This window comes from Xiphophorus maculatus, chromosome 1 (genome assembly GCF_002775205.1).
Source record: "Xiphophorus maculatus strain JP 163 A chromosome 1, X_maculatus-5.0-male, whole genome shotgun sequence".
In the NCBI taxonomy this organism is placed as follows: Eukaryota; Metazoa; Chordata; class Actinopteri; order Cyprinodontiformes; family Poeciliidae; genus Xiphophorus; species Xiphophorus maculatus.
In genome coordinates, this window is record NC_036443.1 from 21980759 (window position 1) to 22004682 (window position 23924).

The window sequence follows — 23924 nt, forward strand, 5'->3', positions numbered from 1 at the left end:
AAGAGAAAATTATAGGAAAGCCAGATTTATTCAGAGATTTAGAGCTTTTAAAGGTGAACAGTCTTAATCTTGATCAGGTCAGGAACAACCTGACCTGAACTTTTTGCTTAATCTCTTTCCATTTTAATGTTCACCAACTTAAGCATGCATACTCTACTTTTTTACTCGACTTCTAAACGGCAACATGCTCTACTGTAGGTATCAGATTATTGTTTGTAAATAATTTAAAATAAATTATTTCCCTTCATGTCATGAATTACATCTTGTTGCTCTGTCACTCAGAAATCCAAACAAAGTAGCTTGAAGTTTTGTGGTTGAAAGCTGACAAAATGAAATTTCCTTATTCCGTTTGTTTTTGGCGACTTTCGGATTGGTCAGTTGATGTTTTTAACATTTTTAGCTCAGCCCACTTTCTTGGGCGTCCAAGCTGGGCCTCCTCTGCTTCCCTCACCCCTGTGTGTGGACGGCCGGAACTGGAGGCTCGGGTTTATCTGGGAGCAAAGAGAAAGCCATTCAGGAGTTGCGCGCCATCAGGTGAAGGAAGGCTCCACTGCTGGGGGGGGAAGGAGAGTCCGGAGGATTTGACCTCTTTTCCATTAAACTCTGGCTTGTGAGGACGAGCGCGGACGATGACGGTGTTCTCAGCTCTTTGGGTGCTCTTCCTGTGCCAGCTGCTGTGGTCCTCCTCAGCCCAGGTAAGGCTCCTCAAGCAGCTGCTGCACACACCTGCTGCATATCTTAGTGTGATGATGGTTTCCTCATGTTGTGAGGATGATTACTCAAAGGCCTTATATTTACATTTCTGCTTTCTTGTAACGATTATGTATTTTCCTGCACTTTCTGCACTCAATTAAATTCAAATCTCAATGAAAGTACAGTTACTATTCTGTTCGGTGTTCCGTGTATGAGCATTTTTGCAGTTTTAAACCATGTACCTGTTCATTTAATGAGTAAATGTGAACTGGTTGCTCGGTAGCTGCTGCAGTCAGAGGTAAATGTTTCCCCTGAACCTGTGGAATGTGCAGACTGGAGATCAGCGCACACAATGCAGCCTCTGTTCTTTCAGCAGCTCAGTTCTGCAAAGTCTTCAAAGAGGTCCATTTATTCAATAATCTGAGCAAAAGAAACACTGACATTTTATTGTAAAATACTATTAACGAAGGAGGTTTAAAGCATGATCTATTTGTATTCTCTGAATAATTTTCTCTGTGTTTTGTTGCTTTGTATTGGGATTTATTTGATTCTATATTCCTGGATTTGAATAAAACCTGTCTTGTTGAGAGCTTTGAAATGATAACATTTGCCTATAATATCTAGACTTTGTTTTATTTTTTGTGGTTCTTAGAGTGTTTCAGGCACAAGCGTCCAGCTATATTGTGTTTTATCTTGCAGAGGACTGGCCCCAGAGGAACCCAAGGACCGCCAGGACAACCAGGAAGGGACGGCACTGATGTGAGTTGACCAGATACTAGATGTGCTCTTGGAGTTTGTCTGGAACCTGGACTGTAAACCAGTACTGATCAGACTAACTGGCTCTCATTAAACTCTTATTAAATTATTGGAAAAACAGGAACAAACCTCTGCCTCAGAAAGACTCTGCAGTTCTTACATTATTTGTGATTCGGTGACACAAGCGAAGGTATATTTGCTGTTCTCTCTATGCCTCAAACTGGCTAACCACTCTCACACTTGTAATTTTTTTGATAAACCTCAATGACCAATGTTTAGTTATTTATTTTGTATGCTGTATAATGACTGCAGGAGTTTGGATTTAGTGTGAAGCCCCCTCTTTGTTATCAATGGCCTCCATCTACCTACAAATTAAAACATTTTCTCAGGGTGCATTTTTAATTTTAGATTCAAGTTGCTTGTGAAAGAAAAAGGAGTAAATGGAGTAAAATGTCTAAAAAATGAAACATTTCATCAGTCTGACTACTCCGCCTGCGTTTATTAAACGATTACCTGTTGGATTTAGGTAGGCAGGGCTTAAAGGTGTGTCTGCATTTATATGTGATTTTGCTTCCATTGTGTTTTTAACTATAAATTTTCAGTGTTGTTTAACACAGAAAAACCGTTTGCTTTTTAAATGTCACCTATATCAGAACATTTCGTCCCATTTTAGCTCTGAATATTTTTATGTCTCCGGTAAACTTTGGGCACACAGAGGACCCATTCATACATTCCCCAGCCCTGTGAGAGCATCTAGGGTTTCAGCTCGCACCTCCTCCCTGCACCGTCTTCAGACCGCACTGAGGGTCTGAACATGTGACCAGCCCGCATCGATCCTGCTTGGAGCCGTTTGTTCTCCGCTGGTAGAGAAGTTAAACACTAAACAGTGCAGCAGTTGATGCTCCTAGCTTGGGTTATGGATGATTAAGAGGCAGCCAACCGCTGGAAAGCTGTACACCTGAGAGGAAGTCAACACTGAAAATGCTGTAAAAGAAATCTAACTTTTTTACCTTTTTTTTCTTGTTGTCAGGGGAAACCAGGACCTCCTGGGTTGCCAGGGAAAGCTGTAAGTAATCCAGTCATTACGACAAACTGGAAGGACACAAAAGGTTTTATTTAGAGATGTAACATTTTCATGTTCCTTTGCAATAAGTTAAAATCATTTTTAAAAACTATTTAAAGGCTTTTATTCAGATTTTCCTGAAATCTGAGCATTTTTACACCATGAATCCTATTAATGCAGTCTTTTTTAAAGTTCTCAGGATTATTCAGCTGCACACAAAAACACTTTATTTGTTTGCATTTTGAAAGTGTACGCATTAATCTGCCTGGAAAAGACTTTATTAAATTTCTCTTGGATCGTTTGCAGGGCCCAAAAGGGAAAGCAGGAATACCAGGAGGACCAGGAAAATCAGGTCTGCCAGGACTTCCAGGAATTGATGTAAGGGTCCAAAATCCTCAGGTTTTACAGAAATATCAACCTTACACAAGAAAGCTGTAGGTTGTTGAGGTTATCTAAAAGGAGGAACAAGTAATGATGCTGCTATACATCTCTAGGGCTTGACCGGTCCTGATGGTCCTGCTGGCAGAGACGGACCCCCAGGGGAAGCAGTGAGTGCATCTTCTGAACCTCTCACATGTTTTAAGGTTCCATTAAAAGATTTTACCCTTTCCTGCATCAACCAGTTGAAGTCAGCAACCACCAGGATCCATCAGGACCCTGCAGGTTGTTCTGGTTCTGTTAAACCCAGAGGCTTTAACAGGCACAAGGCCTCTGCTCTCTGTCACCATAAATTTGTCTAATTGGCTCAACTTCTTGGTTAGGAATATTTTTAATGAGGGATCAGGATGAGGTTAAATTTTCTGCTTCTCCCTAATCCGGCCTGGAATCTGACCCATTTCTCGCAAAAAAAAAAGTAGAAGATATGAACTGCTTTTCTAAAGGAAACAACCCATAAACTCTGAATGGTCATTAAGACAACATCCTGTAATTGAACAAGACTTGTAGTTTTCACAATTCATCAGATTTATGAAATATCAGAGAATCAGTGACTACTGCCCCCTCCCAGCTAATTAGCAGACTTAATGAGGAAGCCAGCTTTAACTCATGTCGCTAATTACACAGATAGCCACACTGTGACGGCTGGCTCTGAGTGATTACGGGTAACGCAAAGTTTAGATGCAACACAGATTTATGGGGATTAGATACAAAATAAATGTTGTTGAACATTTGTTTTAAGTTTTCATCCAAAATGAAGAACAAAAAGGCCTTCAAAATATGGCAAGTTATTGGAAGTTAAGTTAGGTAATATGTTAATAAGTCTAACCAAGCAGTTTTTAAATTTCTAAACCTAATTGTAGAGGAAATGTTCAAATCAACGGCAACTAGGAAGTGTGATGAGCAGCTGCTCCAGCAGCTGATGAGTTTATTGACTATTTCTACTTTCAACCAGAAATCCCCCTTTTTTTAACACACTACAATGACAATCATAGTTTTTTATAAACCTTTTCACAAATTTAAGTGGGCTGTGTTGACCTCAAGCTAAGCTAGGATACAGCTAACAAACCTGTATTTCAATAATTCCATCATTTTTCACCTAAAATTATTATTTTGTGACAACACTTACGTAGTCTATGTACATTTATGTAAAGTGCTGTGAAAAAGTATTTGCCTCCTTGCATATTTCTTCTTCTTGTTTGCTTTTTTTGGTCACACTTTATCGTCTCATATTATCAAATACATGATATACAGTATGTGGTGAAAATAAAGTATCTGAACCGACATGTCAAAATGATTCCTTTCCCGTGGTTAAACTAAAAACTGATTGTTTTAATCACACTTCCTGGAGTTCAGTTTCACAAGCCACACAAAGTCAAAATTTTTGCCACCTAAACAGAAACAGTCTGACATGAAGTAGGCTAGACATCTCAAAGAGCAACTTATCATGTCTCAATCTACACAAATTCAAGACCAGAAACAAAATCATTGACATGTATGAGTCTGGAAAGGATTATAAAGTAATTTCTAAGGCTTTAGGTTTTAAAGTGAACCACTATGAGAACCATTATCCAAAATGGAGAACAATGGGACAGATGTGACACGTCCTCGGAGTGAACAGTCGACCAAAATGTCTCCAAGAGAGCTTCAACAGATCATCCAGAGGGTCACAAAGACCCCAGATCAACGTCTAAAGCGCTTCAGTTAAAGTCAATGTTCATGATTCAACTATTAGAAAACACAAAGCATTTCAGGAAAAGAACATCAGACCTACAGTCAAACGTGACGGTTGTAGCGCGTTGGACTGCTTTGCAGCTTCAGGATCTGGAGGACATTGAGATCTGCTTCCTACCAGACATCAGGAAACCCTGCAGGAGAAAATCCAGCCATCAGTTTGGGACCTTAAGTTCAAATTCTCTCAGATTATTCAGCAGGACGATTTCCCAGATCACACCAGCATGTCTACTGCTGAATGGCTAAAAATGCATCATGTATTAAGAAGATGTATTGTACAGAAGGAGTAAAAAAATATTATATTTATAAAGCTACTCTAAAAGAGAAAAAAAATCCAAGGATCTACATTCAAAGATATAAACACACAAAAGCAGGGAATTCAACAATTGAAACCCTAAAATTCATTGGAGAAACCTGCAAAAAAAAGAAGCACAAATCCTGATAACAGGATGTTTTTTGGGGGGGTTTTGGAAGAGAAAAAATGGACTCAACCAAACATAACTGGATCCAGGTCCTGAAAAGGCTTCATTCCTTTAGCTATCAGTGTTATGCAGAAAATCACTAACAATTTTAGATTTTCAGAACCAACAGAGGAAAAGATTAGCTGCACCATACAATTCACTGCTTCATATGAGAACTAATGGTGCCAATTTTTGCAGTTTTCACTGTAAACCAAATGGATTTGTCAGTGATTTTCTCTTGTTGGCTACAGGGTGAAGCTGGACCTCCGGGGCCACCTGGACCTCCTGTAAGCAATCACACACACTTCACACCTACAGCAGATGTTTCTCTTTGAGTACTCTTACATGAAGCTGCTTCAGGGAAACACTGGATATGTTCATGCTGTGAAAATCATCTCTAAACACACCACCAGATGAAGAGGACACACATGATGCTGTTTCCCCTTCAGTATCTGAAGCTGACATCTAATTTATAACAAAAAAACCCACTGAAATTCAAAACGCTTTAGCTGCAGGGTAAAAGCTATATAACGGATGTTGTTTTTGTCAGTAAAATCCCGGTTCTTGGTGTGACTTAATTTGTCTTCTTGTGTCTTCCGTAGGGCAGGGGGAGACCAGGAGCCCCAGTGAGTGAACATTTTCTTTCAAACAATGTCATTATGTTTTCTGATTGCACCCTGGGAGCTTGTGTTTGTTGCACTCTGATGGCTTCAACACAAACACTTTTGTTTGTAGGGATTACCTGGGACCAATGGGTTGCCGGGCGTAGTCGGACCTCAGGGAGCAGCAGTGAGTCCGTCTCATACATATAGTTAAGGATATTTCAGAAGGTCATAATTACGCTTAATTCTCTGTGGAAGGATTTCTATTAAACAAGAGGCTATTTTCAGTGTAAAGGTGCAGAAAAGTGATGATTATAGTGCTTTACAAATGTATAAATCTGACCTGTTTCACACCATCAGTACGTTATAATTGGATTTTATGTAATAGACCAACATGAATCAATGCACAAATGTGAAAAGGATGGAAGAGGGTACATCACTTACAGGTTTTTTTGTAAATAGAAATCTGAGGTGTGATATGCATTCAACCCCCATTAATCCAATGCCTCTAAGCAGGAATCAGATAAGCAGAGTCCATGTCTGTATAAAGATATCTGTTCTGTGAAAGTCTTAGAGGTTTGTTAGGGAACATTAATCAATAGTCAGCTTCATTAAGGCAAAGAAACACATCAAGTTGTGGAGAAGTTTAAAATAGGGTTAGGTCATCCCAAGCTTTAAACATATCAATCAATCATCTTAAAAAAAAATCAAACTATGGCACAACTACAAGCCAACTAAAACATGTCTGTCCAAGAGCAAGAAGAGCATCAATCAGAACTTCTTGGTAACTCTGGAGGAGCTGCAGAGATTCACAGCTTAGGTTGAAGAATCACTGACAGGACAACTTTTAGGCTTTAACTTCACAACAACAGACAGAGAAGGAAAACAAACAGGCTGCCTCTGACAGAAAACCTTGCTAAAGGCTAAAGACCTGAATGTTGGTAGAGATGCATAATATAACATTGGTAACGGTTGATATTAGTTATCACTTAACATATTGGTATCTGTTTGATAAATAAAACTGTGCCGATATTAATAACCCATATTTATTTTTATCTCGTTGCCATTTGCTTCTTAATGGGGGGAAGGAGACTGGTCATGTGACATTGATAGTGATGGAGCTCAGGATTTTGGAGAAAAAGTACTGAAAGACTAATAAAATTCATTAGCTGTATATAATGTTGGTAAATATCGGACATCGGCCCAAATTTTAATTTCGGTTAATGGTTAAAAATTGGTCGTAGGATTACCTCCAAGAAGGAGAGTGATCCTGAATATTCATCTGCAGCTGCAATGGAATGGTTTGAATACTTTTGCAAGGCACTGTAATCATCTTTATTGTGTGAAACTACCGAATGTTACTGTAAGATTTATTTTAGAGGTGGACCTTAAGCTTTGCACCAAAGTGAGATTAAATCAGGTTGAATTAAAGATAGAGTCAGGACTTTTATGTTTTAATCAGAGCTGCTGAAAACGTGCCTTTATAATCTGTTAGGGTTCAGAGGGTCTTCCAGGACTTCCAGGACCTTCTGGCCCTGATGGACCCCCGGTAAGTGCAGTTATCATCACATTATATCTGCTGCTGCTTCCAGCTGGTGGCTAAATGGGAACCAAACAATACAGTGATGCAGGAAATGAAATAGATGTGATCTGTGCATTTTTCCCTCCATCAGGGGCTTCCTGGCTCTCTTCAAGATCTTAATGGTGACCTTCTGGTAAGATGTCTGCAATGCACACCTCAAATTCTGTAATCTGAATATGTGTTTTTCAAACTGAGAATGCATCATGTCTCTGTCATCTTCAGTGTCCTGCTATCTGTCCTCCTGGTCCCCCCGGCCCACCCGGGATGCCAGGATTTAAGGTAAAAATGTCATTTAATCATTTATTTCAAATAGACAATAAAAAGTAAAAACAAGAACAAGACAAATAGTAATGCCAATTGACATGCAATTTGACACATGTTTTCAAAAAGGAGCAGGTAGAAGATAAAAGATGCTATTATTTTCTGCCCTACTCATCCATAAACGTACCACACCAGTTAAACTCCTAAAGTATTTCCACATTAAATGACGCATAAACCTCACATTCCATCATTGACTGTACAATTAATGCCCATTATTAACATCAACAACAGCAATTTTGGCCTTTGACACACCCATCCTATACAAAATATGCTCCAATCAGTTCATTTTTGCAGTTTTCTAAGCTTGTTTATATTTGTATTTTTATGTTTGAGCCCATAATTTAGTCCATTCCATAGAGTTACCTCACATACTGATATATGAAAATTCGTTTTGAACGTTTTAAAACTTCCATTTGTGTTTCTACTGCTTCTAAAAGCAGCCAAGGTGCTTAAAAAACCTACCAACCAACCCAGTTTTTGCCTATATGTTTATGTTTTTTTTGGTGTCTGGAAAATGACCCGTTTCAAAAACAGCCAGAATGTAACGTCACAAATCAGCAGGTACTCACCTAGGAACCCCATCTGAGGACAATGCGTTACCTAGCAGCCTTAGTGAAGCCCAGTGCATTACCTAACAACCCAAGCAGAGCTTCAAAATGTTTGGTCAGCTGGTTTTACTGCTGTATAATGGCTACCGGAAAAGCAAGTGTTTTGTTGCTGACTTAGCATGCAGAAACCACTTGCTGCTTTCTTGTTTTTTGTGGAGGAGGCTCTACTGCTTTTCAAAGATGCACAGTTGTATATTTGCGCATCTGTTTGCAGCCATTTTCATGTGCGAGTGTAAGCGCTGATTTGGGGGGCGTGGCCAGCAGCAGATTCTTTGGATTTAAAGTGACAAGAGGCCGTAAAACAGCTCATTCTGAAAGGAGCTACAAATAGGCGGATCTGAGCAAAATAGAATCTTATTGTGCATGAATAAATTTGTGCAAAAATGTAAAGAACAGGCTTTGTTTCGATCTATCCAACCTGTATAAGGAAGCATAATAAGGACCTTTAAATTATAACCGCCGTCTTTGTGTCAACACATTTTTTTTTATATTGTGTGGAAGTTGAAGGTTTTTTTCTTTGAACATACATTGTATAGTTTTGAATTTTACAAGGTCACATAATTTCAGTATATTTAAAAAATAATGAAATTGCATGTTCCCAATTTCCCACTTTATGTATTACTCTGATTGCTTTTGTTTTGTGTTGTTTACAGCAGCTGTAAGTTTGCTTTGTATGAATTGCTCCAACAATTTATTTCTAGCTGTTTGGATTTAAACACTGCCGCTCCAAGTCAACTAACCTGCTTCTTCCTACTCATGCTTCACCACACAGGGACACACTGGACACAAAGGAGACAAAGGAGAGCCCGGAAAAAATGGAGAGAAGGTGAACTGAACATGTGAGACAAGTAAATCAGCTGTTATTTATGAGACTTACCTGACGGTGGTTTTAAGTGTTCGCTACCGTCTCCAGGGGGATTCTGGTCCACCGGGACAGCCGGGTGTTCCAGGAACTGTTGGTCTGCAGGTGAAAATTTGTCTCATTACTGGAAATTATACCAAATTTGATCAACTATTTAATCCTCAATGCCTGTTTTCATGGTTCATTCATGGTGTGTTTCAGGGCCCTCGTGGTCTGAGGGGTCTACAGGGCTCAATGGGATCTGCAGGGGACAGAGTAAGCATCTTTAAAGCAGGATCCCTCCTTCCTGCCTCATTTTCACTTTCAGCCCCTCTACAAGAATCAGACAGGTCTGGAGGCTTTGTTTGACTTCAGCTTCCTCTGTTTGTCTCCAGGGCTTCCCGGGTTTCAGAGGCAAACCTGGCATAGCTGGAATCATCGGCAAGACAGTGAGTCACTCCTGGTTTGTTTCATTTTTTATCACAGTGACTGTGTTTGTTGGTAGTTCACAGTGAGAATGGATGGCTGGTCAAAGCATAGTTGGGTGTGTTTCATCTGATGTCTGCAGGGCGACGTTGGGGAGAAAGGACCGCAGGGGTTCAAGGGACCTAAAGGAGAGATTGTAAGTCAAGATACAAGAACTTTAATTTTCCATCTATATGACGCACAATCATTGTGTTGATGCTGTAAAGCACTTAAACTATTAGTTAGATCATGTTCTTTTTTGTCCTCGGAGTACTTCTGCAATCTTTGTGCTGTTTCAACCATTCACATATGAAAACATTCAGCTCTTTTTTACCATGTAATTTCTACCATAACAGGTTTTAATTCCTAATATTAAATATTACAAAGTTTGAAACACTTTTAAACACATTTATTGAGCTTTAAACCTACAACATTTTATTAAAGCACCATTTTAAAAGTAGAAATGTTCTTATAATACATCTGAATATGTACGGATCAGACTGTGTCTAATGTGCTATTATTCTTCGATGTATGCATTTTCTGCTAATATATTTTTAATTATTTGCTCTCTTCAACAACATTTTCCGCTTCAGCTCAGTTTTTTCAGCAGATCAACATTTAAATAAGAGACATATTCCTTCTAGTTAATAAAGTCGATGTTATGTATTTTTTATCAGGGCAAAATTGGTCCCAAAGGAGCAGTGGGTGGAGCAGGACCCAAAGGGGAGCCTGTAAGTTCACATTAGGAGAAACTGAATGTGTGATGCACATTTAGATATATGAGGGTCATATCTGATTATTTTTACAGGGTACACCTGGACGAGATGGGAAAGATGGAACGCCGGGGTTAGATGGCGAGAAGGTGAGCTGGACCTCCTCATCCGGGAATATTCTTCTGCAAAAGCCGAGACCTGAGAGGTCAGAAGGTTTTTCTTTCTGCTCACAGGGTGATCCTGGACGCCATGGAGTAGTTGGAGAGAAAGGACCAAATGGACTTCCTGTAAATACATAATCAAGTCATTATTCTCTGATTTATCACTTTATTCTCCATTCAGCGCCAGAGTTTGGTCGATTAAAATGTGCTGATATACTGTACAGCAGGACTCAATTTTTTGCTCACTTGAAATAATATTTACTAAAATGTGGCAAGGAGAAGTTGTAAGTTGCATTCAATGATGTCTTTAAGAATCATCTTTAAGGCATTGTTATATGCAACTTGTAATTTCTAGTTAAACTACTAGAATGTATAATTTTTGTGGCATTTCTGAGAACCAGAGTTCTTGATGGATTAGAAACTGCTTTAAGTTTTAATATCCTCTCTTTTCTTCTCAAGGGTTTGCCTGGAAAAGTTGGAGCTAAGGGGTCAAAAGGACAAATCGTGAGTATTTTGACAAGAAAACTGTCAGAACCTCAAGTTCAGAGGTTTGAAGAAGAGATGTTTATCCTCACTACTTTTTATCCCAGGGTGATCCAGGGAAGAATGGGGAGCAAGGACCCTCTGGCGAGCCAGGTATTCCTGTATGTATCTGATGGGATTGTTTGGGAGGGTCATCAACGCTCCGCAGAGTCACATAACCTCTAGATGCGCACTGTCAGGCATCTTCTAACTTGTCCACAACCTGTTCTCTTCAGGGTGAAATTGGCGTTCCAGGAAACAGGGGGATAGAAGGTCCCAGAGGAGTGGCTGTAAGTTAAATACTCACTATAAACTGCTGACCAGCCAGATAGTAACACGATGAATTAATTCATCAAGACAACCATGAGACTAAACTGTTAAATATTTTCCAACATGTTAAAATAAACTGATCTCTACTCCAGTTTGCATGTCTGAGTGCTTGATAAGTGCAGATAATGGAAATAATATGAAGCACCAATGTTCAAATATCAGATCAACAATAAACAGTTGGCTTCTGCAGGTATTTACATGCTGCAAAAGCAATTTTAAAAAATTACAAATGTACCAAAGTAGAGTTAGTTAGAAATGGAGGAATACATGCAGGGACCAGAAAAGAAAATCACGACTTAGTAAGGCTTACACAGAAAAGCTTTTGTCTCAAGTTAGTCTTCAGGAAACAAAAAAAAAAAAAAAACATACAACATGCTGTGCTGCATAACAAATCTTTCACAGCGATGGCATCAGTTTGCTTAATTCCTGTTCTCTGAATTGAAATAGCCTCATAAATAGTCTAGCAGGATTACATGATTATGTCTCTTCCTAACAGGGAGGTATCGGACCAGTAGGCAATTCTGGGCCTCTGGGAGTAAAAGGCTTCCAGGTCAGCAACATGGAATCACAAATTATCATGTTTTTTTTTTTAAGTTATTAATATGTTATGGTGAAGTAACTGATTCTCTGTGTGTGTGTGGGTGTGAAATCTGCTGCAGGGAGTCAAAGGAGCCTTGGGCGACCCAGGCCTTCCAGGGCCAACAGGACTCCGTGGGGAGTTTGGTGACAGAGTGAGTTCCTGCAGTAAAATGGGTCCAACTAAGCCTTGAATATGGATAGTTTTCTTTTAACAGATTGTTTGAAATTATTTGAATGAAAATAAGTTAAACAAGCCTTACGTGATATCCCTAGTGGTTCTGTTTGGTTGGAGTTAACAATCAAAATGTTTGAAGAAATTTAAAAGTTTGTAAACAATACCTCCACACAAACACTACATAGAAGTCTGTGATCATATGAGGTAGTAACCAGGTCGTTCATCCTGATCAGTTAAAAGTCAGGCTGCAGTCAGGAGAACGTAGAGACACAAGGAGGCCTCCTGTTCAGAACCTGAAGACAGAACAAAGCCACCCTTTATGTCCGTCCAGGTTCCCCTCAACCAGCCCACCTCGCTCCCCTCCCACTCTCGCAGCAACAAATTCTCTACATGTCTCTTATATATTGACTCCGTCTCTGTTTCCCACCTCTTTAGGGTCCAGTTGGAGCTTCTGGAGCAAAGGGAGACATAGTAGGTCACCCAAAACCGTCTCTGATTGTCATGTTACAATGTTTCTCTTGAGTGTTTTCTCTCCAGCTCTCAACAAACAATAGAACATGTTATTGTTCTTCCATGTTAATGAACATATGATGCTTTAAACAGCATTTAACCAACAAATTCTCCTTCTTTAGGGCGTGGCAGGAAGTGATGGTTTACCGGGAGAGAATGGAGAACCTGTGAGTATTTTGTCCTAATCTAACTAGTAAAATTAACTTTTTTTAGTACCAGTCAGCTGCATGTTACAGCAAAACTCTGCTAAAACTAAAATAAAACTCTTAACTTATCAATACATTTTTATCTGAAGCATAAATCATAGCTTTCCATTGAACGTTGAGCAATTACACAATTAAAGATAACATTAAAATAATTATTTTTCAAGTTTTTACATTTACTTTTTTAGAAAAATACATATTAAATAAAATTAGTAAACTAATAAAACAAACTGCACACTACTCAATCAAACTTAGAAAAAAATGGGAGGCATTTTTCTACAAGATTTAAACAGATTAAAACCTTGAAGCTTCTCTAGTATCCATTTGATTTTCAGATACTAGAGAATAAAAAATAAAATTTCTAATTTTATGACCTAGCAGTAACGTTGAAGGAAAAAAAGGAAGAGTTTGGGAGAAGAAGAAGCTAATAAGTGAAATTCACAGACTTCCAGTGAGGTTTTCTGCATTCACTTCAGCCTCAGGACAAAGGAGAGTTAGTTGGTTTCAACTTCTGTGCTTTAGTATTACTTACTTTCAGGATAAACTGAACCTGGACTGATATGTGGCTCTCTCCTCAACCGTCCTTTGGTTGGCCCACGGTTATCACTTTCAAAAAGACAAAAACACTGATGTTCAATGGGACAAAGTCCTCTCTGCATGCCATTTAGAAATCAACCTCACAGAGTCTGAAGAAAGAGAAGAGAGGAAAATGATTCAAGTTGTGTCAAGTCCAGTGTGATGCTTTCACATTCAGTGACGATTTGGGGAACCATGTCTTCTGCTGGTCTTGGTCCATTCTGTTTTATCAAGTCCAAGGTCAGCAGTCTGCTTGGACATTTCAGAGCACTTACTGCTTCCCTCTACTGACAAGATAAAGTTAAAAGTCTCTATCTTTTATTTATGGAGATGCTGATTTCATTTTCCAGCAGACCTAGCACCAGCCCACACTGCCAAAAGTACCAATGATCATGGTATTTTTGTGATTGCTTTGGAGTATTGTCAACCTGGACTTCCTTAAATCATCCGCAGTGAGACAGGCTGATCACATACTCAATGCAGTAATTCAAGCAAAAGGAGCCCCTTTTGTTCTTATTATCAAAAAACGTCTGGAAAAGCCTTTCAGTGGGATGGCATTTCTGAATTTTAATCCTTATTTTAATTGTCTTTTTATGTAATATTTTAGATATCTGAGAAACTGAATACTAGGTTTTCATTACCTGTAACCCAATGATCACCAAAACTAACAGAAATCTCTGAAAATATATAAATAAGTGAAATAAATGAACTTTTTGACAATATACTGAAATACATCTGCCTTGTTCATCTGACTCTGATCTGAAACTAAATGCTTGAACAACTAAGGTGTTTATCTATTTTCAGGGTCCGTTTGGGCCAGTTGGACAGAAAGGAGAGGTAAGATAATCAGTTTCCCCTGTCCTACATTTACAGAATCTCACCCTTCAAAGCGTCTCTCCAAATACAGTGTGTCTGCCAAACATACATCAGATGCTGTGTGGGTGTAATTAGCAGTGCAAGTTTGCTCCAAACTCCCTCTGCGTCTGTTCCTTCTCCAAACATTAAAAATGGCGCCTCACTCTGAGCCGTTTTTGCCCGCACGTCAAAGTCACGGCACATGACGGCACATTCCCAGTTTAATGGGATTATTTAGAGATAGGCACTGCAGCTTTAGCTTTATTGGCCTGTTTGCTGCTATCGCCATGAGGGAAAGACGAGTCACACTAAGCTGCAGCACAATTTGTGTAATTAGCGACACAGCGCTGATGAGCTTCACTCCCTTAGTCTCACTTACTGTTTGCTGTGCTCTTTGGAGTAATTATCAGGCAAGAAGAGTCCATATGAACCCACCCCCGCATTGTCTCAACAGGCCCAGTTTGTTTTCCTGGTGGTGTTTAGTCAGCTATTAAATCTCAAGGAGGTTTTTAGAAGTTTGGATAAAAGATTACTTGTTTCAGCAAAACATACTGAGCAATTAAATTGATAAATCCTGCTAACCGCACGCAGTCAGGAAAGAGAGGTGAACTGGGGCCTAAAGGTGTGACAGGTCCACAAGGTGAGATCGGGGCCAGGGGGCCTCCAGGAAAACCAGGACTGATGGGCTTCCAAGGGGAACAGGGTCTGCCAGGAATCGCAGGAAAGACCGGCGTACCTGTGAGTAGGATTGTTTTAACAAAAGGCTCTAATTTTAACGTCTGACTTTAAGTTACGTTTCATAAATGGCTTCTTGTGTTTCAGGGTAAATTAGCAAGTGAGCAGCACATCAGAGAGCTGTGTGGTTCCATGATCGATGGTGAGAAATCTTAAACATGTTCTCCAGTCATGATCCACACATTTACCAGAACTTACCCTATCGTGTCCTCCGTCATCCAGACCAGATTGCACAGCTAGCGGCCAACCTGCGGAGGCCCTTGGCCCCAGGAACAGTGGGCCGGCCCGGCCCCGCGGGTCCTCCAGGAAAGCAAGGGGTTGCTGGTTCGGTCGGGCATCCAGGGACCCGTGGACCGCCAGGATACAGAGGTCTGCCAGGAGAACTTGGCGATCCAGGTCCCAGAGGTACGAGAAATTATACAGTTTCTAACAAAGTGCACAAAATGAGTCCTCATATTGACTCCTCTCAACATGCCTCATCAATGTCGCCAAATAAATCAATCATTGTCTTGTCTGACCGTAAATCTTTTCTCCAGAAGCATTTTGGGTCATCCATTATTGGCATCCAATAATGTTAAACTGTCTTTACCTTTTATGATGGGCTGGAATGTTTACGATTCCTGGACTGTTATTGAACGTCATAACAAAGTGACAGCATGTCGGCAGCATCATGCTGCAGATCGTTTCGCTGCCAGTGGTGCTGCTACATTGGACAAATTGAGTGAAATATTTAAGACAGAACACTACCTCCAAATATTTCAATTCCCCTTGTAACTGTCCAGCGAAAACATTATTATGCCTCAAAAGTGCTTTGAAATGGATGAAACAGGCTGATTTTAAGATTTTAAAAAGGCCCTGACATCAACACTATAAAAAGCAGTCATATTATTTGGAAATTCAAAGTTGAAGTTGTTTGTTGTATCACTAATTCAAAAAGAACAGTTCAAAAGCTGTTTTTACTTAACAATTTTTACCAGATTTTTACTTAACCTGGTAAAAACCACTTGTTTTATGCTTTCCTTTGTCTGGACTGAACAATTGTCGCTGGAGGCATGGACTCTGACGTTTTAAATTTTACCCAATTCATAACGTTTGCCTGTGACTTGTATAATGTACGAGTTCGACGCTATGAAGCTTAGCGGAAGGTAGCTATGCTGTAAATAATCACCCTCGAGAGAAGTGCCGAGTCAAACAAGATGGCTGTTAATGTTTAGAAAGCATGGTCAATGTGGACTGAACTACTTCGTTTACTTTCACTGTTGCCATTGCTAAAACTACAGGCAGAATACAAATCTAAAGCAGAGCAAAAAATCAATATAATTGTTCACAATTTCTCCCTCTGTTCGCTGGGTTAAAATTCTACCAGAGAAATCCAAGTGAATGGGAGAAAGCCCAGACGGAACATTGAAGAGAGATTAGAATTGGGAGGAATTACTTAGGAAGGCAATATACTTATAGGTACAAAACTGGTATTACATGCAGCATAAGCGAATACAACTAGCTTTTGGGTTTTTTTCAGAGGTCACAAAGCTGGAAATAAATGTTTTTTTAATAACAGGTGATGTTGGTGAAGCAGGTGATAAGGGACCTGTTGGTAAAGCCATTGATGGGCCTCCTGGAGACCAAGGACACCAAGGTATAAGGCGGATATTTTAAATCACTATATGGATAACTGCCTCCAGCACTTACCTGACCTTGGAAACCTTTTCTCACCCTCATTAGGTCTTCCTGGAGTACGTGGGATTGTCAAAGATGGCCGTGATGGGTCTCCTGGAGATCCGGGTGAGCCTGGAGAGTCTGGCAGGGCAGGTAGGACTGGGCATCAGGGTCCTCCAGGGATCTGTGATACAACAGCCTGCCAGGGAACGTCACCAGCTGGGAAATCCTCAAACCCCAAAAACAATTAAACATGACTTCCTGCAGCCTTACCGCTCCGCTTTTAGGAGGGAAGGTTAACACGAGGAGGAGAGGAATGACAAGAGAGCGTTCACAACAAGTCCTCTTTATTTAAATACATGCATCACAAGGGAGGAATAACATCTACAAGTGTGAATGGAGGAACATCCCAAGAGTGACAGGAACACCAAAGCAACCGAGAGACCCAAAAGATTACAGGTAACATCTTGAAATAAAGCAGATCAGGCAAGGAAAAGAAAACAAGAGAACAACTGTAGTGACTCAAAAGTGTCACATAACAACTGGCATAAGTTTGTAAATGTTTCGATGCTCCATTTGTTTCGATTATCATCAACGTGACAACTGTGACCGTCTCTGATGTGAACGCCCATTTGACACGGCTTATTATGTGAATCACAGGTGTTACTTCAATATACAAACTGACAGTGTAAAATATGGACAAAGGTGCTGGAGCTGTATATGTACTATAAAGGTAATAAAATAACAATTTCCCAGGTGCCCCGAAATTGTGTAGAATAATGCAAAAAAACAAAAACTGTTTGGTTTTTTTTACAGCTTTTTTTTTGTTTACAGCTTGTTTTTTTTATATAACTTGTAAAAGTTATATATTCATCTTTAGTGAAGGTGATTCACTAAAGGTAAGAGAATAAACAAGATAAAACTTGTGGATGCATAAATCAGACCTGTATAATTCATAAGAAATTAGAAAAAGTGTATTTTTATTTTTTGGTTTTTCAATCAGCAATGACCACATCCACTGTGTACCGCCGGTGCTGTAACTATTAAATATACATTACTTTAAATACTATTTATTATTGTGGGTGACTGTTGTATGTACAGTAAGATGCTACAGCGACATGTTGTAAGAACAAATAAAGCCACTTTTCAGTAAAACAATACTCTTCTCTACATATCAAATGAGCCCAACACTTCATTATAACTCCATTAATTCACTATTGTCCCAAGGTTATATATAAAAATGCATAAATATTAATACAAAAGACAATATACAGAGTATTGTAAGTTTAAGAACATCAGCTGTAAAAGTAACACAACAGAACATTTAAATAAAATACAAAAATGACACATTAATAAAACAAAATGGGTCGAGAGCAGTCTTATTCCCATATTCAATTTTTCAAAAGAAAACAGTGCCATCTAGTGTGAAATACAGTTTTTAAAGTTTAGCAGCTGAATGGAACTGGTTTTGGCAATTCTGATACTAAAGTGACACTTAGTGGTCTTACAATGCAACTGCAGAAAACCTGCTATCTTTGAGTGTCTCTCAATCAGACAAAGGGAACTTTCCACTCTCTAAGGCAGAGTTAAATCATAAACTTTTCAAACACATAAAATAAACCTTTCAGTTAAGCCCTACAGAGTCCCTCAGTTTACTGACTCAATTTAAAGTGCCGTCTTACATGTGGATTAAACGTGAAGCAGATCATTGCTCAGCTGCAAGAGAAGTGCTCAGTGTCTTGTCTTTCTTTGGGTTGGATGGTTTACCTGGAGAGGGGCTGGACTTTAAAAACCTCTCTCTCTCATTTTTGAAGACCTTCTGAAACTCCTGCCAAAGAAGAAATTTTAATTTCAGATATTTTCAGCCTACCTACAGTCATCAGAGAAAGGTCTCAGAAGTGGAAGATAACTTTTGGAGTTTTTTGTTTTTATACTAAACTGAACAATTAACAACATCTTATAAGTTGGGAATGCACACAATTTACAGATATAATTATTAATTGACAGCCGATCTTAATTATTCTGTGATTTGGTCACAATTTGTCAGCTTCTGCTTTCCTTTACTTCAATATGTAATCTTTTAGTAATTCAATGTAATTTTAGTCCTGAAACATGGTTCTCCATAATGCTCAAAAATATAATGATCATCACCAAAAAGTACAGCCTGATGGAAGATTCTGTTTTCAGCTGTTTTCTTGACCATTTACTGGAAGCACCTTCACAGAGGGAGCTTATCAGGAAGCCTCATTGTGAGCACCGCCTGGGACTCAATAAAACATTCACCTATACTTCTTTGTTTTCCTACCTGTATAAACATGAAGAAATAGACTTAACTGGTTCTGAAAAGTTAAAATTAATTTTAAAAAGACATAAACACGAATCAACTAGACATCTATTCTATTCCAGAGCTGTTATATTCCAGAAATGCAACCTGAATGGAGACCCGATAAATACAAAGTGTTTAGGTTCAACAGACAAGATCAAGAAAGATTGAAACCCAACCACCACTGCGTAGGACACACAAGGTGAAACTGGGCCAAGAAATATTAGAAGAAAATTGGATCAGATGGACGGACCTGTGGCTGGATCAGTAACAGGTAACAGAGCTGCACTTCAACTCAGAAGCCAGAAAGGTGGAGGTGAGAAGACTCATCTTCTCCTGCTGGAAGATGATGAGTCTATCTTCATCTTCTAGTTGAAGATGGACTCAAAATCAACTCCTAAAACTACTGACAGTTTTTAGAAGTCACTTTTCTTCAAGCAAAAAAATAAAACTTCATAATTGTGCACACAGGGTACATAACTGCAAGGAAAAAGCTATTTACAGTAAAAAAACAAAAAAAAAACAGGTCTACATACAGGCATATCTTGAAAACAGAAATAAATTCAAGACAAAAGAAAGTGCCTGAAAATGGCTTTATAAGTTGATATTCTACACAGGCTTACCTCCTTGAAGCTGTCTCCATACATTTTTTTGATGTATCTTAGATAAGCTGTGGTCCACTGCAGCGTCGTGACTTTGTCTGTGTTCGAGTCACAGAACGGCACCATGGTGTTCAGCTCATCACAGCAGGAGCGGATCCTCTTCCTGTCCGTCACCAGACACATACAGTAAATCAAGTAGCATTGTATTGTTGTCTATCGAGTCATTTCCTAAGATTCACATACTATTTATGTTTATCTTTTAATAATTTATTCAAGTCCTATGATTTCTTTGTTTCAGCAATTTTGTTTCAACAGCTTTCAAGAGTTTCAGGAACCCCTGATCATTCATGTAACTTCATTGAAAAAAATTATTCTTTAGAAAAGTGAACTGAGGATGCTAACATTAGTGTTGGGGACGTCTGTGCTGCTGCAACATGTTTTGCTAACTCCGTTTTGCACAACTTGCACACAGTAACTGTCTTTTCCAGTGTCTCATCAGAGTTTTTTGAATGGTAAATGGACTGAACTTATATAGCGCTTTTCCAACCATTTTGACCACTCAAAGCGCTTTACTCTAGAGTCACATTCACCCATTTGCACTCACAAACGCTCACACATTTATACACTGATATGCAGATCGGTAGGCAATTTGGGGCTAAGGAATCGAACCTACAACCTTCCTATCACAAGACAACTACTGTACCCACAGAGCCACAGTTGAAGCAAAAATTATCCCCTGGTGTACCAAGAGAAACTATTCCAGCACGAACCTTTGTATGTCCAAAAAAATGTAATTGTGTTAAAAATTTTAACATGTCAAAATCAATCCAATTAATTAATTTAAATTAATACATAATCCACATGAGTTGTGGATTTTGTGAGCAATATCGGAGAAAGCAATGTTGAGTGTGCAGCCAACATTAAATCTAAAGAAAATACTTTATAAGATGAAATACGAGGTGGAAATTCAACTAACACAGTTTAATATGGCTCACCTGCGCTCCCTCTCTTTGCTGTTGTGTTTCTCCTTGCGTTGGGTCAGTGACAATGAAGATCGGGCTCTTTTGCAGCCGCCCCTCCTGGACTTCTTGGATGGTTTTGGAGCAGTTTTAGCAGCTTTGGGAGGTTCAGGGCACAAGCTGCTGCAATGCCCTCTGTAAACAGCATGTGGCACCACATCCTCTGTGTAAAACAGCAATGGGACACAGACTTAAAAAATGCTGTGTAGTTTAATAGACAAAGAAATTAACAGAGTTTCTACTTAGAGTAATGACTCGTACTTTCAGTGAACATCAACTCCTGCTCTTCTCTGGGGTTGCTGCTGTCAGCGTAGACGGTTTTTATCACAGAGGTCTCAGGGTGAAAGCTAAATGAAAAACTGGGGGGCATTATTAAACCCTGATGTATGTTGGGCTCAGCCATGTGTGCAATAACCTGCAATTGCAGCAGAAAACATTAAGGATTAAACTGTCTGATTAAACGTGCTGCCTAAATCTATGAAATTGATTGGTGACGTTAATTTCTATCCCACCTGCCCAAAGACATTGGTTATCGGTTCGAAAACACCTCCGACATGAGAGCTAGAGAGCTTAAAAGAATTTGCTCGGTCAGCTTTCACCCACTTTTGTGTTTGAGGATGTGTGGATGCCTCTTGAGCCTCTGCTGAGTGTTCAAATACTGTCAAAAGACTGAAGAGAACAGAAAAGCAAAGGTTGCTGCACACAGTACAAAAATAATAACACAACAGCGTTACACGTCCTAAAAAATTATTACATTATATAACTGAAACTAACTTGCTGAGAACAGCAGAGTGGCTATCCGGCTGCGTTGTGGTGTCGGCACACATGCTGTTGAATCTTTTCTCCAGACACACTCTTGCAGCTGATATGGATCGGTTCTTGGAAAACTCCTCTTTGACGGTCACCTTGATTGGGCTTTCTTCACCTCTGATTCTGGCCAGCACAAAACTTGGAACCTCACCATAAAACACAGGAGTCTTTTCCCCTGGCATTACCAGATTGTGGTCATCATTTGAGGTTGAAGTTGACAAGTCAATGGCTTGACTAGACGTGTTAGGGGAAATCCCTGTAGAACAAGTGGCATTTTGAACTGCTACTATAGCTGAAGATGGACTGGTATCAGAGTCGTCTGAAAGCCCAGGCTCCACTTGCGACTGGTTGAGGTGCTGAAGGTGAGAGTAATCAAAATCTGACATCTCTGTTAGATCAAACTCTGAGCTAGTTGTCAGCCCCTGACTCTGGGTCCCGCATGCACCTTGGCTCCAAATCAAACCGATGACATCAGAGGTGTGTTCACTTGATGATGTATGAAGAGTTTTATAAACTGGGTGAAGGGATGACATGTTTCACTCTGAAGATAGAAATGAAATAAATAAAAATATGACTTATTTTAGAGGCCAAAACCCACTTCAGGTTAATCACTGTTAAACATTTTGAATTAAATAAACATTACGCCAGTGTATTTTCTTAAGCACTTAAGTATAAAGTGGAAGTAAAATTATGCCATTTTCAAAACCTGCAAGTCTGGCATGCATCTGTAACAGCTCAACTTTACTCTGGCCCCCCTAAATAAAATGTCACTAAATTAGTAAATAGACTGCATCAGTTTATAATATAATTTTAGTATAAGTACGGATGTTCTATGAATGCTTCAGAGGCCCAGGTGAGAGGAATCTTAAGCGGCCAAGAGGTCCATAGTAACTCTGGAGGGGCTGCAGAGTCATGGCTCAGGTGGGGAAATCATGCACAGACATATTAGTCATGCCACACTAGCCCCATGATGACACAAGGTGATGGCTGGCTCATGCAATTGGGATAATTGGATAGATGAGATTAAACATTTTGGTCCTAATCTTGAGTTACTTTGCATAGAAGAACAGGCAAAAGAATAAATAAAATTGAACTCAAGACATGCTAAGCTAGTGAAGACCTAAATTCTGTTAGAAATTGACTCAAAAACGTACAAACAGATACCAGTCTTTTCAGATGTTATATTTAAAAGAACTTTAGAAACTATTTTGTCTTCACTTAAGTATCGTGTGCTATTTTGTTAGCTGGTAAAACATTCATGATTGTGGTGGTTGCGTAAGAAAATGTGAACAAAAGTATAAATTCTTCAGCTACTTGACTTTTATAATGGTTAAGCTAAAAGTTTCGTACTAAGGAGCCCTACATTACGCTGCTGGTTGATCCAATTAAACAAAACTTCCTCTCATTAAGAATGACAAAAAAATGCGGAATTTATTAGTTTATTGGTTATACTGAGACAAAATATGCGTACATTAACACATACGTACTATGGCACGGCATATATTAAGTTAAATTTTTATTTACAAAAGCATAAAAATACGTATAGAGATTGCTTATGATGAGACAGTGAAAAACGGCTACCTTAAGAGTAAAAAACTATTTGATAAATTCTTAAACAAATGTACCTAAACATACCGATATCAACGAATAATTCTTACTCACGAGGCGGTTGTTGGAGGTATTTCTTTCCAAATGGACGAATTTTGTTTCTTCAGCATTTAAGCGTTGTTTACCATAATTAGCAGATAGCTGGTGAACGCTACATTAGCATTTTAGCTAAGCGACTACCACACTAACGTTCGGCTACATACACCGTCGCCATCTTTGAATGCACTACACAATACCCATACCAATGCCCATACCTAAAATAATTAATTATAAAAGTTTACTTTATATATATGCATATATAAAAATGTAAAATAGTTCCTTGCAGCTAGATCCCTTTTGCTTACTTCAGAGATAACTTCTGAATTGATGGTCGGAAAAGTGATGTACGACGTCAATTATGTTCCCCAATGTATCAGAATTTTAAAGAAAACCTAATTATCTAAAATATAACATATACTCAATTTTAGAAAGAGTATTAGATGTTAAGTTTTTGTTTATTTTGGCATTCACTTTGATAAATCAACATAAACGCAAATGTACAAATGCCAGCTTTATCAAGTAAAGTTTACTGAAAGCATGACAGCACTAATAACCCTAGAAAAGTGACAGAAAATATTCAGAATCACTGTGTGCGAGGAAAAGACAAGCACCAGTTCCCCTCATAACTCATCAAGGATAAGTGTGTTTATATATAAAATATTAATTCTTAATGTAATGACATGTCAGGTGAAATATTGGAAAATGTGGGTTATGAGAGCAATTATTTCAGTAATATCAAACTGCTGCAAATAAAAAACATAACTATGCAAAAATGTGCAGCTGTAGAATGTTGGATGGAGTAACCTGTTATTACTAAAATGTCAGATTCCCTCAAAACCCCCAAAAAGAAATTGTGAAGGTCAAATCTGACCTTCTTGTCTTCAATCTGACATTGTTGATAATTTTTTTATGCTTACCATTGAATGAAGCCTTTCAACAAAAACACA

At 39.0% G+C, this 23924-nt stretch overlaps 2 protein-coding genes across 2 annotated transcripts; one reads left to right on the forward strand and one right to left on the reverse strand.

Moving 5' to 3' along the window:
- Positions 1-443: 443 nt before the first annotated feature.
- On the forward strand, positions 444-17645 carry col9a3 (collagen type IX alpha 3 chain). Its single transcript, XM_005812922.2, has 32 exons — positions 444-695; positions 1393-1452; positions 2480-2515; positions 2819-2890; positions 3007-3060; positions 5394-5429; positions 5745-5768; positions 5878-5931; positions 7240-7293; positions 7418-7459; positions 7549-7605; positions 9028-9081; positions 9169-9222; positions 9319-9372; positions 9492-9545; positions 9665-9718; positions 10239-10292; positions 10370-10423; positions 10508-10561; positions 10895-10939; positions 11026-11079; positions 11194-11247; positions 11784-11837; positions 11947-12018; positions 12477-12512; positions 12674-12718; positions 14135-14167; positions 14777-14923; positions 15008-15062; positions 15143-15325; positions 16479-16556; positions 16643-17645. The coding sequence occupies exons 1-32, from the start codon at positions 630-632 to the stop codon at positions 16825-16827; spliced, it is 2028 nt and encodes a 675-aa protein (XP_005812979.1). The 5' UTR covers positions 444-629; the 3' UTR covers positions 16828-17645.
- LOC102230422 (transcription factor-like 5 protein) lies at positions 16907-23915 on the reverse strand. Its single transcript, XM_005812923.2, has 6 exons — positions 21295-23915; positions 21033-21189; positions 20782-20935; positions 20497-20683; positions 19523-19664; positions 16907-18404 (listed from the first exon to the last, which is right to left on the reverse strand). The coding sequence occupies exons 1-6, from the start codon at positions 21861-21863 to the stop codon at positions 18282-18284; spliced, it is 1332 nt and encodes a 443-aa protein (XP_005812980.1). The 5' UTR covers positions 21864-23915; the 3' UTR covers positions 16907-18281.
- Between the last annotated feature and the right edge of the window lie 9 nt (positions 23916-23924).